General features: G+C 35.0%; 1 protein-coding gene across 3 annotated transcripts in view; it reads right to left on the reverse strand.

Annotated features, from left to right (window-relative positions):
• Positions 1-15,680, reverse strand: part of DMXL1 (Dmx like 1) — a 132,943-nt gene that overhangs the window by 90,593 nt on the left and 26,670 nt on the right. For all 3 annotated transcript variants that reach the window (XM_032625990.1, XM_032625989.1, XM_032625991.1), the window contains exons 6-11: positions 12,771-12,837; positions 11,328-11,506; positions 6,995-7,184; positions 5,528-5,696; positions 2,134-2,346; positions 17-270 (exon numbers count right to left, since the gene is read on the reverse strand). In XM_032625990.1, coding sequence (XP_032481881.1) covers positions 17-270; positions 2,134-2,346; positions 5,528-5,696; positions 6,995-7,184; positions 11,328-11,506; positions 12,771-12,837 — 1,072 coding nt within the window. The remainder of the gene's footprint in view (positions 1-16; positions 271-2,133; positions 2,347-5,527; positions 5,697-6,994; positions 7,185-11,327; positions 11,507-12,770; positions 12,838-15,680) is intronic.

Raw genomic sequence — 15,680 nt, forward strand, 5'->3', positions numbered from 1 at the left:
ATCATAAAAATAATACCTGTACTTGACGAAACATACCAGGCTGGTATTCATCCAGCCAATCCACATGCCAAACCAGCAAAGAACCATCCATGGGATGAATACTGAATAGCATGTCTGCATTTTTACTCCATTCAGACAGAAGTACTTCAATCTGATGATCAATGGCAGCTGATGGTAATGGTACAGAACTTGAATTTGGTACCAATTTATCACTGCCCAATTCCTTCTTTTTAAGATTTATTTTCAGATCATCAATACCATCATCGATCTCTATAAGCAAAAGGGTTCATGAACCAAGTAAATACAATCAAGCTACTACTAAAAATTAAGAAATATCTTTACAAATACATTCAAAATGAAAAACATAAGTTTTCATATAAACAAGAAATGGGGTTCCCTTTAAAAAATAACTTTGCTCCAGGAATATAAGGCCACGGAGTTAACTCAGTACTCAGAAGGCCTATAAGGCTGATTCAGTGGCTTATTAGTAGAAGGACTAATACTAGACTGGAAAGTAGGTAAACTGGTTTCCAAACCCAGATGTACCACAAGTAACTACTTAGAAGTAAGACACAGTACTTCTCTGGACCCTAGTTTTGCTCATGTTAACATGAGGGAGTTGAAATTAGGCTGAATTTTTAAAATATATTATTGGAATGTAATTTGTACTTTCTTCATAATGTCAGATTCATAAAACCTAAGTCAACCACACTAGCCATCCTCTAGATGTAAGCATTTATAACTGATATGACACCTTAAAGAAACTATTTTAAAGAAATACATTTTATAGTGCCTCATTTCCAGATTTCCTTCAACACATGCCAACTTATTAATACAAATAAATATGTATATTCTGACCTCTACATCCAAGCCCCTATTCCTGGTTAGGAATACAAAGCCTTTCTTAAGAGATTATCAAAAAATGTTAGCTTGTTTACCAGATTTTAAAAATTAGTCAAGACATAAAATCATTAAGAACAAGAAAAATAACTCAACAGAAAATTAGGCAAAAGGCACGAAGAGGCAAACCACAGAAGGGTTAACATAATTCTGCTCAATTTAACTCAAGAAAATTCAAAGTAAAACAAGACACCATTTTGTCCATATCAACGGCCAAAAAATAATAAAAAGATCCAGTGTTGGCAAGGATGTGAAAAAAGGATATCTGCATATACTTAGAGGGAACATATACTGGTAAAACATTACTAGAGGGTAATCTGACAGAACTTATTGAAATTTAAAAATGCTTATACACTATGCTAATTCCCCATCTAGGAATCTACCTTACAGAAAAATTGACACAAAGATGAAGAGATGTGTTACTCTACCATTATCAGTATATAGTGAAAAACAATTTAAATCAATTTAAATGGCTATCATCAGAAAAAATGCTTAAGTTTTCTCTTGAGTCTCTTGACTCAGGAGCTGTTAAAAATGAGAAAGAAAAGTGCCCGTTACTGAATTTAAAAAGCAAGCTGCAGCACACTATTTTCATTGAAAAATGAACTCCCAAAGTACAACTCTTTAAAAAAACTACCTTTATGCATATATTTGTGTGAGCATAGAAAAGAATAAATCTGGAAGGACACTCATCAAACTTAACAATATGGAAACTTTATACATGCCTGTATTGTTTAATTTAAATTTTTTTTAAAGGGGAACGTGCAATCTTGTAATTAAAACAAAAACATTTTTGATTTCTCTCTCTACTTGACTGAGGCTGAATGCAAACCTTAAGGCCCTAGTGTACTGCTTCTCAAACTTTAATATACATATAACTCATCTGGGAATTTCATTAAATTACAGATTCTTGTAGCTCCAGGTGGAGCCTGAGATTGTACATTCCTAATAATGACAATGCTGCTAGTCTGCAGATAGTCCTCTAAGTAGCAAGACCCTAGTGGCTGACAGAAGCATAAGTATGGAGAAGTCTAAGTCCCTATATCATCATCAGGAAAGAAGCCACCTGGAACAGGAACATCTATATTGGATTATTAAATGAGCTAGTCCAAATTTGTATTAAGCCACTGCAATTTGAAGGTTATTTCTAACAGTAGCTGGTGTTACCATAATATAAAAATCTTTGCTATTTTAAATAAAACTTTATAATTTTTATCCTTCTTAAAGCTTTACCTTCATCAGATTTTACATCTGCCTGATTAGAGTCTTCTACACTCATCTCAGAAGATGGTTGCTCAAAACTTTTTCTAAGTTGTTGTAAAAAGACTTCCATGGACAAAGAAAAATGCAATTCTTTATTGTTTAGCCAGTGTACCACAAAAGGTCCACTCTTCTCTTCATTTTCACTTAGACTCAGAGACGTAATAGAAGGAAGAAGTGGAATGTCTATAAAGAACAACAACAAAAAATATTAAAATTTCTATTATGCTAGCATATAAAACATCCATGTCTCTTATTTTTATTATTTACTGTTACATTTATCTTTAAACCTCTGCCATACATTTTATTTAACCTATAAATAAGACTCACAGTATAATGGTTCACACAATTATTATTAATGAAAACAGACTTACATGGTAAATTTAATACATTTACTGTAAAGGAAATAAAATTCTACATTATATACCGTAACTTATTTATATATACATACATATACATTTTTTTCTATAATTTAAAAAAATATTCTCATTAAGAAATATGTCTATAATTTGCAGACATGTTAATAGGGTAGTCTTCTTAATTTGTATAGAAACTTTGGTTAGAAATATATTTTAACCTGATCTACCATTAAAAATGCCATCATTAAGTTGTCAAAGGAACCAGTGATATGTTTATCTCAACAGCAACAACTTTCTTTTACTTAACAGACCCTCATATTAACTTTTTTCATGACCTACCTATCTAATTCTAAGATAGATACTGCTTATTTATTAGCATCAAGATTGAAGTTAGAAAGTATGAAACTGAGGTTCCCTTATATTCAAGAAAAGCATTCAAGACAAGCCAATTCAGCTACAAAAAATTGTTCCTTGGTATTACTTTTGAAATCATTGCTAAGTATACTGAAGTACAAATTCAGAGTAAATTGTGAAAAATGACAATCCTAACTTAATAGAGGTAAAGAAAAATTTGTCTATCATTATTAAATAAAATCCAAATCTAGATCATGCTGGTGTCTGCTGAACATTATAGGCTGGAATGGATTCAGAGAAGGTAAATAATTTTCTCCAGAGCAAATCTACTGATTTTTTTTAAAAGGAAATATAAACAATTTTAAGTATTTGTTCAAATACCGTCTATTGATGGACACCCATAGGAACAGTATTATAGGGGATGAATGGTAAAAGAAGGATAGAAGAATCTTTTTCCTGGTGGGAGGGAGGGAGACGCAAGAGAGAGGAGATACGGGGACATATGTATATGTATAGCTGATTCACTTTGTTATAAAGCAGAAACTAACATACCATTGTAAAGCAATTATACTCCAATAAAGATGTTAAAAAAAAGAATCTTTTTTCTGTCTCTTCTTATTGGCGTTGGGTTCTAAGAGTTGATGGATATTATCTAATCCAAGTGCTCTGTTTATTATTATATATTCATTAGTATAATTATTTGATTAATATTTATCTATCTCCTACCTAGTTATATGCTTCCTAAGAGCAAAGACCACACTGTTTTGATCACTACTGTATCTCCAGTTCCTACCACTATCTCCAGTTCCTATACTGGCACAGACTAAACACCCAATAAAACCCTTGAGGGGCTGAACTGCCAATCCCACTGTTCCTAGGTAGATACACAATAGTGTTAGGGTTTGAAAGAGTGTCCCCAAGAAAACTAAATGGGTAGGATTTTCTGATTTTCAACTTACAATCAACTCAGAAGAGATAAGCAATGCCTAAAGTAGATCACAGGCCTAGCTGTAAAGTACACGAAATTAGGGGCTTAAGCTGACTTTTAGCAGAAGCATTCCGGCTGAAAAGATATTCACATTTCCTTTGCCTCCTGACCTCACCCAAAGAATCTGATAAAGTCATTTTTTATGAGAAATCTTCATGGAAAGCGTGTAAGAACTAGAACTAAGAGAACACGCTATTATGAACTCCTCTCCTGTATCATTTTCCATTGATGGACAAATAAGTGAAGCCATATCTGAGTTGGGCCTTGCAGGAAAGTCATTCTAACAGACCTAATTTAAGGAAAGGAGTTTTCACAAGATCTAATATAGCTCCTAATATTATTATTTTGCTTTGATTTGCCCTACATGTATGAATTTTTCTTAGGGACCTACAATCTAAAGAAAGGTTTTAGAGTTTTCCTTATTGGAAGGTAGTCAGGGAGATGTTACACAGGAACTTAGGGTTTATTTTTTTCATAATACCTCAGCCTTTTCCATTAAAGTGAGAATTCAAGCTTTCTTTATTCTCAAAACATTGTCCTTTACTCAGCAAAGACTTTCAAAATTATTCCAATGACCTAGAGTTGCCTCTGGATACTATAAGCGCTGACAATGTACATTTTTTGATAAGGTAATAAAACAATTTTTTAATAAAAATAATTCAATATTCTCCCATTTACATTTTCATGGCTCATGGATTTTGGATTCTTTTAGAGCTGGGACTGTTGTTAACCATATAAAATTTTAAAAATCAGCAAATACTCTTTATTCCTACCACAGGTATCTCAGCACTTTTTAACTTATCAAAGTACTTCTCACTTTGATTCAAGTAACTAATGGACTGTATTTATTGCTATGTTTCTTGAAGAATGCAATCCAGTGTGTTATATGGAAATAGGTTATGCTTAATTTATGTTTAAGAATATCTCAAAATACATAAAAAGTCATCAACAGTGGTTATCTTCTGGGAAGGAAGACTACGGTGGAATAGAGGTAAAAGGAGGATTTTACTTTACACTTCCTGTACAGATGGCATTTATCATGTGAAAATATTATTTTTAACTTTTTTCCCAGTAATATTCTAAGGTTCCACTTTAAATGCCCCCAACTGTGACCACTTGGTTTTTAAACTCACAGAAAATATTTACTAAAATGATAAACACTTCAGTCTTCAAATTCATAGATAAACCCAGGTATTCTAGATCTTTCAGTCTGTTTCATAGTACCTATTTGACTACAGTGATAAGTTTCTTAATTCTTCCAGTTATAATTTCTACATATTTCTACCCTATTTCTGAAATGGCTCCGAAGATCAAATACGAAACACATTGGTTTCGTTTGAACAACTATACAATAATTATAAAATACTACTCTGAGGTGTTAACCTCTTTGTTATGTATTAGCTCAAATCTCAACGTTTGAATAAACTAATACAGAATCTCAGTGACTTATCAAGATCTAAAATTACAGACCAAATCACAGACTTAAGAAGCAAACAAGTAAATAAAAACTTCTTTTTCTATAATCAGTGAGCTGGCCATAACGAAAAGTTAGCTAAGAAAGTCACCTACAATTTTTTACTTATTAAAAAAGTAAAAGTATAACTTATTGGTTATAAAAATCAATCTACTCAATTTGAAAAACATTTTCTGAACAGTGCTTTATTACCCGTGGCTGGGTTGATGCTGGCTGCAATATGAAAGTGGCAAAGTGCATTGGCATGCAGTGGAGTGTTCCTGTGAACGTGATGAGGATCTTGCTGATGTGGCAGGTATCCAGTATGTGCTACAAGTGCAAGTGATCTCCTCCGACCTCTACGAAAATGTTTCAGATTTACCTGTGAGAATAAAAACGAAGTCCAACAATGCAAAACAAAGTAAAACTAATGCCTGTATTGTCATAAACATATATGTATAGGTTACATAATGATTGTTAGATAGTACATATATCCTATTTCAGATAAGTTTATATGTACAAATATCTTGCAGTATTTTTGTACAGCAAAATTGAAACCCGGAATAAGCCTGGAACTTAAACTGCTTGACTCTTCTTTTAACCATCACACAATACTTTAAATTTTTATTTAATATTTTCTGAGAATTAACTACCTAAACCTAAAAAAGTTTACAATGTGTGTGTGGAAAATGATGTCCCTATGCATACTGTTCTCTTTGTAGCCTCAGTTTACTTCCTATGACCACAAAGCACTGAATAAAACTACCATGATACATTAGGATGACATTTCATAGTTTGCAAAGCACTTTCACAGAGATCATCTCATTTGACCCATAATGCAGACAATGCAAATATTGTTATTCTCATCTTTCATATGATAAAATAGTTTATAGAGAACATAAGGTCATCTAAAAGTGAAACAAAGGTCTTCAGATTCCTAGTCAAGGACTTCTTTCAACTATTATTACACATAACCATTCTATCAGTGGTTGAGTCTCTACACAATATATACTTAATTATATTCTGTGTCACTAGAATACTATCTAAATTTGAGAAATAGTGGTTCCATATTCATACAAAACATTCAAAGATAAATCATTTTTAGGCCACTTTCTTGTTTTCAATATTAAGAAAATAATAATAAGAATCTGTGTTAACTAGTCTATGTTGAATTACCCCCAACACCAAAAACTGGCTTTTACTTTCCATACTATAGTAATTAGTAAGGTAAATAATTCAAGTTCTTGGAGATTTGGAAGATAACAAATGTAGAACAGAATCTGATAAACTACTCTAATCATTCCTGTAATTATGACAGGACAAACACCCCAAGCGCTAAAGAAAGAAAAATAAATTATTTTTACAGTCAAATCTTTGCATTCTCAGAACTTAATTTACGTTATTTTAGCTAAGTCAAGTATAATCATCCTTTTGTTATCATCAGTTAACCTAAGGTTAACTTTGTAATTATAGGCAGTTTTATGCTAGACAAAATCCTTAAGAAAACTTGTTGAACCCAAAAACACCCGAAAATCTTCTCAGAACTGTTTTCCTAAGACATATATGTTTTTTCATAACTATCCATAACTTTGAATATTAATTAAGATGAATGTTACCAAAAAGGCCATGTACGAAAGATTTTAAAACTTGTAGGAAATAACATCTAACAAAAACACTCACATCTAAAGCATTTTGAACTCGTTCTTTACTGGAAGCATTTCTCTTGAAGTTATTTGTTAAATTAATTGGTTCAGTCCAATGGCTGCAGTCACCTCCATAGAGCAAACAATCATTTGGTAAAAATGTCTCTACCCAAAGACGACATATGTTATCTTTGCAGCAAGTCAACAGTACATTACATACAGAAGCCCTAAGGAATAAAAAGATTTTAGAGGCAAAAGTATAAATTTCCCACAGTATCACATTCTACAATGTTTCTATAATTATTTAAATGCACACAACTAAGGTATCAATGAAGAAAATGTCAATATACATTTATGTAGTGTATTTAGTCAAAGCCATTACAACTGAGTTGGGTATTTGATTTCATCACAGCAAATGCTTGCTAACCTATTCTTTTCTGCCTGGAACTCAGTAGTTCCTGTTTCAGTAATCTAAGATTCTTCTTACATCTAAAGAACAAAAACTGAAATCATACCATACTTGCTCAGTTAATAAACAAGGAAAAAACCTGACTTCTTCTATTAAAATTTTCTGATTTATTCAGTGGATGTTTATTTGAATTATTTCACAATGCTTCATTTTTACTTCCTGTAAAGGTACATGCACTTGTCACTAATAAGCTAAAGTAACCAGTACACTTACTCTTTCCTTGCCTAACATATGACAAAAGCAGTCAAGTGCAATAGAAAAATTCATGATTTTTTAGCCACCTCCTTCATTAGTCATTTTTGACTTTCAGTGAATTTACTGTCTTGCCACCCCACAAAATAATAACAAAACAATTACATATATGTTAATAAATCCGATAAGCATCAAGAGCTCAAAGGCTGAAACCCTATTAACAAAGACTACCTTTCTACTGGATAACCCAGGAAATTAAAAAAAAAAAAAAGTTGCAATATGCTATAACAGACACTTATTCAAACATATCTGATTAAAAGAGAACAATCAGTAGAAGGTTTCTATCCAGTAACCCAGTAAGTTAAAGAAAAAAATTAAAATATTCCGTAGTAGTCACTTTTTAAAACAAACATACCTACTTGATTTAAGAACAATAGCAAAGGGGAAGAAAAGGGAGAACAGCTTGCTTTGTCTTGGTAGCTCTCTCCTTCAGATTCACTCCTCTGTTTTAACACCTCCCTCCCTTCCCCTCCCCCTCTGTGTATACTCCCCTACTTTCTCCCCTTTCCATCTACTCTCTGGGCTTCTCTCCCTCTGCTTTCTCCTATAATTCTCTGCTTCTCACGTTCTCCAACCCACCCTCCCTTTCCACCTCTCCTACCTCTCACCACTACCCCCTTCCTAGGGCCCCTCCTTCTTCTTACCTTTCCAAACCCTCTGTTTCTCCTTCCTTTCCCCAGCCTTATGCCTCTCCCTCCTCTTCCTCCTTCATTTTTCTCCCTCTTTTTCCCTCTATCTCCCTCTGACCTTTTCCTCCCCTCCTTCCCTTAGTTTCTCTCTAGTACATTTAAATACACACAAGCAGTAGCAATGAGATTAAAAATAAACAGAAACAGAAGAAAATACAAAAAGGCAATATGGAAGTTCAAGGTTCATAGTGCCAATCAGTAAATGGCAGAATGGGAAGGCTTATAAAGAAAGAGCAGAAGATAGGAGACTAAAGGCCTGAACAGACAGCAATCAGGAGAGGTACAGAACTTAGGCAAGACCAACAAAGCAAGCTAAAAAGTTGCAAAACTCAGAAGCATGGACAGGATTTCGATCCCAGATGACTCTCTTCAGGACACCATGCCTTACAAATAATGCCACGCCTTACAAATAATGCCACGCCTTACAAACAGCTGGCAGGTAATATAAGCATGGCATAGAAGAAATATCCAGATGTATTTGAGGCATTGCTCAGGCAATACCTCCCCCTTCCTCACTTCATCACGGTATCTTATTCTCTCTCCAATAAGCATATCATATTCAGGTATAGCACTCTCCCTCCCAACCAAAAAAAAAAAAAAAAAAAAAATATATATATATATATATATAAATGAATGACCTTATATGGGCAACCATGTGATGGGTAAGTGTCTGCAACAGCTGTCCTTTTTTTTATTTTATTTTATTTTATTTAGCTGCCCTATGTTAATGCAACAAAAGGCTAAGATGCTTTTGAAACTAGTTATGTAGAACGAACTTTTGGACGTTTTAGGGGGATATAACCAGATCTCCTAACCTGTCCTACATACACCAATTTTTAACTTGTAAAGAAGTACATGCTCATTACAAACACTTCCCCATTCTTCTCTCTCAAGCCAGCAGGCCCTTTGTATAAAGTATTACCATCTGGTTAAGCATCTTAATTTTAAGATTCCATATCAGAAAGGATAATGGTCTTTGATGGGATCTCTTTCATCCTCATGAGAAAGGGTCAGCCTTCCCACTATATATCTGCAGGCAGCTGGTGAAACAAAAATGAAAACTAAAAGAACTAAGGGAGATTAGCTGGTTCTTTGATGAAATGGATCCAAAATTGAAATTCTGGAAACCTTGAAAAGATGCCATAACTAACAGAAAAGTCTAGCTCTGTATCAGTTCCCTATGTTGCAGAATTTAGTTGATAAGAGATAAAATAAGCAGGGCAAAAAAAAACCCTTAATATGCCTTTTTGCTGTCACTGGGCATTCGTAATGCCCCAGTTTAAGGTACTGCCTCTGTATCCACTGTGATCACTTTCGCCAACACTAAGTGAACTAGGTCAGGAGTAGAGGTGACTGTCCTCTCTCAAAAGATAAAATATTTCACAAGCCTCATTTTTAGTATTCTGGTGGTCTAACTGGCTGCATATGAAAATACCTGGAAAAGAAGAAGAAATCAGCCTCCGAAATAATGTAATCTTCTGATAGTTCTAAAAGGTTAACAGTTTGTGATGACAGCTATTTTTACTTTACATTTGTCATAGCTCATTCTATTCTAAACACGTTTTTATACGTGTGGGCAATGATCTCAGAGGTACTAGAGCAACAGTTCTTAAAGTGAAGCTGGAGTAAAGGTGCTTTTGCTAACAATACAGATTGCCCACACCACTCTCCCTTAGCCCAAAAACTGTGAAACATACTTCTAACAAAAGAACCATCACTGTACCTACAGTGTCCTACTCCTATGCTTTGTTACACTGTAGGACTGAGGTAGGAAGAATGGTAACTACTGCACTCCAAAATAGCTCAAAAAAGTCTAGGTATAACAATGATGGATATATGCCATTATACACTTATCCAAACCCATCGAATGTACAACACCAAGAGTGAACCACAAAGTAAACTATGAACTTTAAGTGAAAATAATGTGTTGAAATAAGCATCAACAGTAACAAATGTACCACTCTGGTGGAGGATGTTGATAATGGGGGAGGCTGTGCATATGTGGGGGACAGGATTATGTGAGAAATCTCTGTACCTTCCCTTCAGCTTTGCTGTGAATCTGAAACTGCTCTAAAAAATGTCTAAAATAATTTTTTAAATATCTAGGTATACGCTGCTGGCTCAGAAGAGCAAAACTAAAGTCAACAAATGATCTAGGTATGCTACCATGGATCAGCTTAAGACATCTCAGATGACAAAAAGATAAGGGAAAACCTGTACTGATCCATAGTGTGGCCAAATTGAAAATGGCCATGTGGAACAAAAAGGATTTCTACCTATACTTAAGTAATACAATAGCTCTGTAACTTACTAGATATAGGCAAAAATTCAACAGGATTATCAAGTCTTGCAAGGACTACAGGAAAAAAAAAAGTACTAACAGGTGTGTCTGTGCATGCATGTGTAGGTTAAACTAATACCTAGTTTACGGCATTATAATGTATTAACCCATGCACTTCTCCTCAAAGATGCTGGGTGGAGTTAAAGAAATATTTGAGGCCTTATGGTATATGTTCTCAATAAATTTTATTAATTTAAAAAAAAAATTTTTTTAATTAAAAAAAAATTTTTAATAAATTTTTTTAATTAAAAAAAGGGAAACCAGAGGAGATAGAAGGGACAAGGGAGTGAAATGTGAAAAAGTTGATGCAAATGGCAATTTGAAGAATGATTAAGATATGAAAGAAATGGATACATAACATAGAGAAGAAAACGATGCACAACTCTGTCACTTAAAGATATCTGATCTAGAGGTAAATTATCCTTTCATATGGCTCTCCTCTTAAGCGTCAACCATAGCTGACCGGTGGCCAGAGGTTTGCAGTCCAAGAACGATCTAGTATTACTTGAATCTTCATAGGCAAAAATCCTAAAGGAATGATTCTCAAAGTGAGAAAAGCAGTTAAAGTCACAAAGATGATGTTCTCTTAATACATGGGAAAAATGACTAATCCACTGACCTAGGCATATATTTGCTTGTTTTACGCCAGGAAAATCCATTTACAGCTCGAGGATGGGCCAGATATACAAAAGAAAAGTCAATTTCTCCTTGGGATTGTTTTTCTGAACTTTTATCTGGAGAGGTAACAGATGTCCGCCAGTTTTCTACATTATACCATACCTTTAAAAGACAGTCATCCTAAGGGGAAAAAAAAAACAAAAAACATCCAGATCAGAATTAAATTAAAGGTTAAGTCAAATACCAAAAGTAAGATTTTTCTCCCCAATTAAAGGAACTTAGGGATGTGAAGAGGAGTTGGGCATGGAGAAATTAGGAAGAAAATCTCTGATTCTGATACTTTTCTACTAGCATTCCTTAACTGTTCTTTAAGAATTAATGTGTGTGGATGTGTGTATTTTGCAAGGGTTGGTTCAAGGAAAACGCCAGTTACCATTTGGTATGGAAAATAAAGTCATTTAGGAAAGACCTAAAGATGAAGTTAGGGCTTCACGTGCCCACTTAGCCAAATACCAAATAAGAAAGCATTACCATTAGCAGACTTCAAAAGACTGGTGATTTTTGAAAACACAGTTTTTATAAATTACCATGTGAATGTTCAAAGAAAATGTTGATGATAACTAGTTAGCAACTACTACTATGTAAAATATTCTAAGCACAATCAAAATTGCATCTCCAAATTTGAGAAGGAAAGCAAGAACAAGAGAGACTAGCATGTACCAGGTTCTGTTCTTAAGCTATTAATTGCATTCCCAAAGCTGACTGTAAAGTCAATTAGATTAAACAGCTCTACTTTTATCCTAAAAAAACCTCACTGAGGGTTTAAGGTATATCTCATATTCTTAGTCTGCAGGTTTTGAGCCATGGGAACAATAACGTCAGACTATTAGTTGTATGTAAAGTGCTCTGTGAACCAATGATTAAACATAAAATAATTTCAAGGGAATACATTATTCTGAAATAAACAGGTAATAACAAAGAAAAGTTACAAATGTCCTTCTAGAAAGTCTGTAAATACAGCCTAATATAGCTGTCAGCTAAAAGATAACATAAATAGTAGTTATAGTTGATTATTGACAGTATACTTCATCCATGACTCTGTGCCAGTCACTTTACATACATTGTCTAAACTAATCTGATGATCAACGACCTATGAGGTGGGTACTATCATTCTCAGTTTATACATGAGAAAACCAAGGCTCAAAGAGAGTAACTACTTGCCCAAGATCAAACAGTTGGTAAATGGCAAATTTATACCCAGATCTACCTTTGATCTATGTTGTTTCAATTATACCATACTGCCTTTAACACAATATTTAGCCAATTTTTGCTACTTAACATTTTTAACAGAAAATGTTTTCAACTTAATGAAGCCAGCTAATTTTTTTTGACATTTCAAACTATACCATAAACACAACTTGACAATAGTATTTTTACAAATTACCTTCCCAGCAGTGGCAAAAAATTCTCCATCTGGTGAAAACTTCATTAAATGAACTTGGGAAGCAGTTCTGTAAATTAAACAGACAAGAAATAATTTTCAAGGAAAAATAAATAAGAGAATGCAACATTACTTCTCTAAACTATATTCAGCAATTTGCTTCAAATAGAAAATTTTGTGATAAAACAAGTTTTACACTCACTTTTAAGTATATCTGATATAAAATAAATTTAAAAATAGAAAACTTAATATTAAATATAAAAATTATTTTTTATGTAAAAATATCCATGCATAAGAATCATGTAAGGAATGACTTGTCAGTCTTTTTTTTTTTTTTTTTGCGGTACACGGGCCTCTCATTGTTGTGGCCTCTCCCGTTGTGGAGCACAGGCTCCGGACGAGCAGGCTCAGCGGCCATAGCTCCCGGGCCCAGCCGCTCCACGGCACGTGGGATCTTCCCGGACTGGGGCACGAACCCGTGTCCCCTGCATCGGCAGGCAGACTCTCAACCACTGCGCCACCAGGGAAGCCCTGACTTGTCAGTCTTCAAAGCTTAAGACAAAAGAGCCATAGGTCTCATTCCCTTAGGATGTGAGAAAGAAAGGTTTCATTTTTTAATCTGGAAACCTAATTTCCGGAGCCATAGATACTTATATTCCAACATACATTTACAAGGACAGTAAATCAGTATTTTAAAACGAATTCTGCCTTAAGGCAGCATTTGCATAATTAAAGATTATGTATGGGTTAATGGGAGACTTGCAACTATCATGGATTCGGCCTTCCAAGTTCACCAACATACTTGGTACATAGTTGTCTTTTCTTCTCCAAGGAGCTTCGGCTCATTTCCCTTCATCACCTTCCCTTCTGGCTACCTGTATATACTAATCTCAAGACACTTCTCACTATGATTGCTTTCCTTTTCTTTACCCAAGTTCATGCTTAGATAGATTCATCCTAAATTTATTTGTAAAGCAGGCCAAAGAGATATTTTGTCACATTTCATTCCAAATAAAAATAACTTTTTTCCCCTGATTTCTAAAAAATATTTGTTTGCTTATTTGTTTGTTTGGCTGTGCCGGGTCTTACTGCGGCACACAGGATCTTCGTTGCTGCGTGCAGGATCTTTAGTTGTGGCACTCGGAATCTTTTAGTTGCGGCATGCGGGCTCCTAATAGCGGCATGCGGGATCTAGTTCCCCGACCAGGGATCGAACCCAGCTGCCCTGCATTGGGAGCGCAGAGTCTTAACCACTGGACCACCAGGGAAGTCCCTTCCCTGATTTTAAATGTTACAAATACATAACAGAAAATATTGATACAAATGGGTGAAAGGAAGAAAATAAAATCATCCATAGCTTCACCAATACCACAACACTCATTCCCATGCAAAATCACTGTTAACATTTTAATACACTGACTTCCAGACCTCTTCCATATTCCCTCTCCATCTACTTTCTGTGGAAGGGTGTGGGGAAGGAGATGGAAACTGATGCCATATTTACAATCTGCTTTGTAATATTTATTTTAAAATATGTCATGAACATTAAGTAGTACAATGAACATTTTTGCACACACATTTTTATGCATCTGGTTAATCCTAAGGACATCTTTAAAACAAATAATTAAAAGTCTGGTCTGCATGATCGTGACCTTGTTGCCCCTACAGTCTTTTCTTAAAACAGTAGCTAAAGCAGTTCTTTTAAAAGAGAATGACTGGGTTGGCCAGAAAGTTTGTTTGGTTTTAAGTAAAAATAAGAGACATTTTTCATTTTCACGAAGAACATTATTGAACGTATTCACTAACCGAACGAACTTTTTGGCCGATCCACTAGATCTCAACACACCCTCTGCTTAAAACCCCCAAGGCCTTCCCAACTCACTCAAAATAAAAGGCAAAAGCCTCACAATAACCTATAAGCTGACTCCTGACTCCCCTATTACTCCTTACTTTGTTCACTTTACTCCAGCCACAAGGTAACACACACTTTTACCTCAGAGCCTTGCACTAGTTCCCTCCTCCTACAACGTTCTTCACCAGAAGATACACACACATAGCTTACTCACTCACTTCCTTCAGGTCTATACTCAAATGTCACCTCTACTCTTCTTCCCCCTACCCTACTTAATTATTCTCTATCGTACCTACTGGTCCTTATCTAACAGGTATAAGCAGTGTTCTAAACGCACCACAAATGTATGATCAAACCCAACTTTGAAATGTATTCCAGTTAGTGTAATCTTCAGTTGATTCTAAAATAAAACTGGCATAGTTTCTAGTCCAAGGCTTTATTGCTTACTTAAATAACAAACCACCTCAAATAAACAATTAGTATGTCTAGTCCAAGTTCCCACTGTATAACTCTGATTATGATTTAACTTAATATCCTTCCCCTCTCCCAAATGCAAGAAATACATTTCAAATTCTCAGTTCAACCCAAGGAATCCCCTTACTAGATCTGCAGTGAAGGCACTATAGCACTTCTTTGTTCTTCTCTCCCCCATTAGCTCTTTCTAAAGAACTATCTTTGCAAAATCTTATTTCCTCTCTACATGTAAACCCTTTTTAACACCCATGATCTGTCTGAGGGGGTGCAAAAAAACACAGAACCAGCTCCTTTGAAATCTCCTTTGTATGTTCTATACATATAGGAGGTCTGCCTTACTCTGACTTTAGTATCTGATTTATACCCTATTACTGCTTCATATGAAACTGACTTAGGGGACTTCCCGGGTGGCGCAGTAGTTAAGAATCCGCCTGCCAGTGCAGGGGACACGGGTTCGAGCCCTGGTCTGGGAGGATCCCACATGCAACTAAGCCCGTGCACCACAACTGCTGAGCCTGTGAGCCACAACTACTGAAGCCCGTGCGCCTAGAGCCCGCGCTCCGCAACAAGAGAAGCCACCACAATGA

The sequence above is a fragment of the Phocoena sinus genome, chromosome 3 (assembly GCF_008692025.1).
Source record: "Phocoena sinus isolate mPhoSin1 chromosome 3, mPhoSin1.pri, whole genome shotgun sequence".
In the NCBI taxonomy this organism is placed as follows: domain Eukaryota; kingdom Metazoa; phylum Chordata; class Mammalia; order Artiodactyla; family Phocoenidae; genus Phocoena; species Phocoena sinus.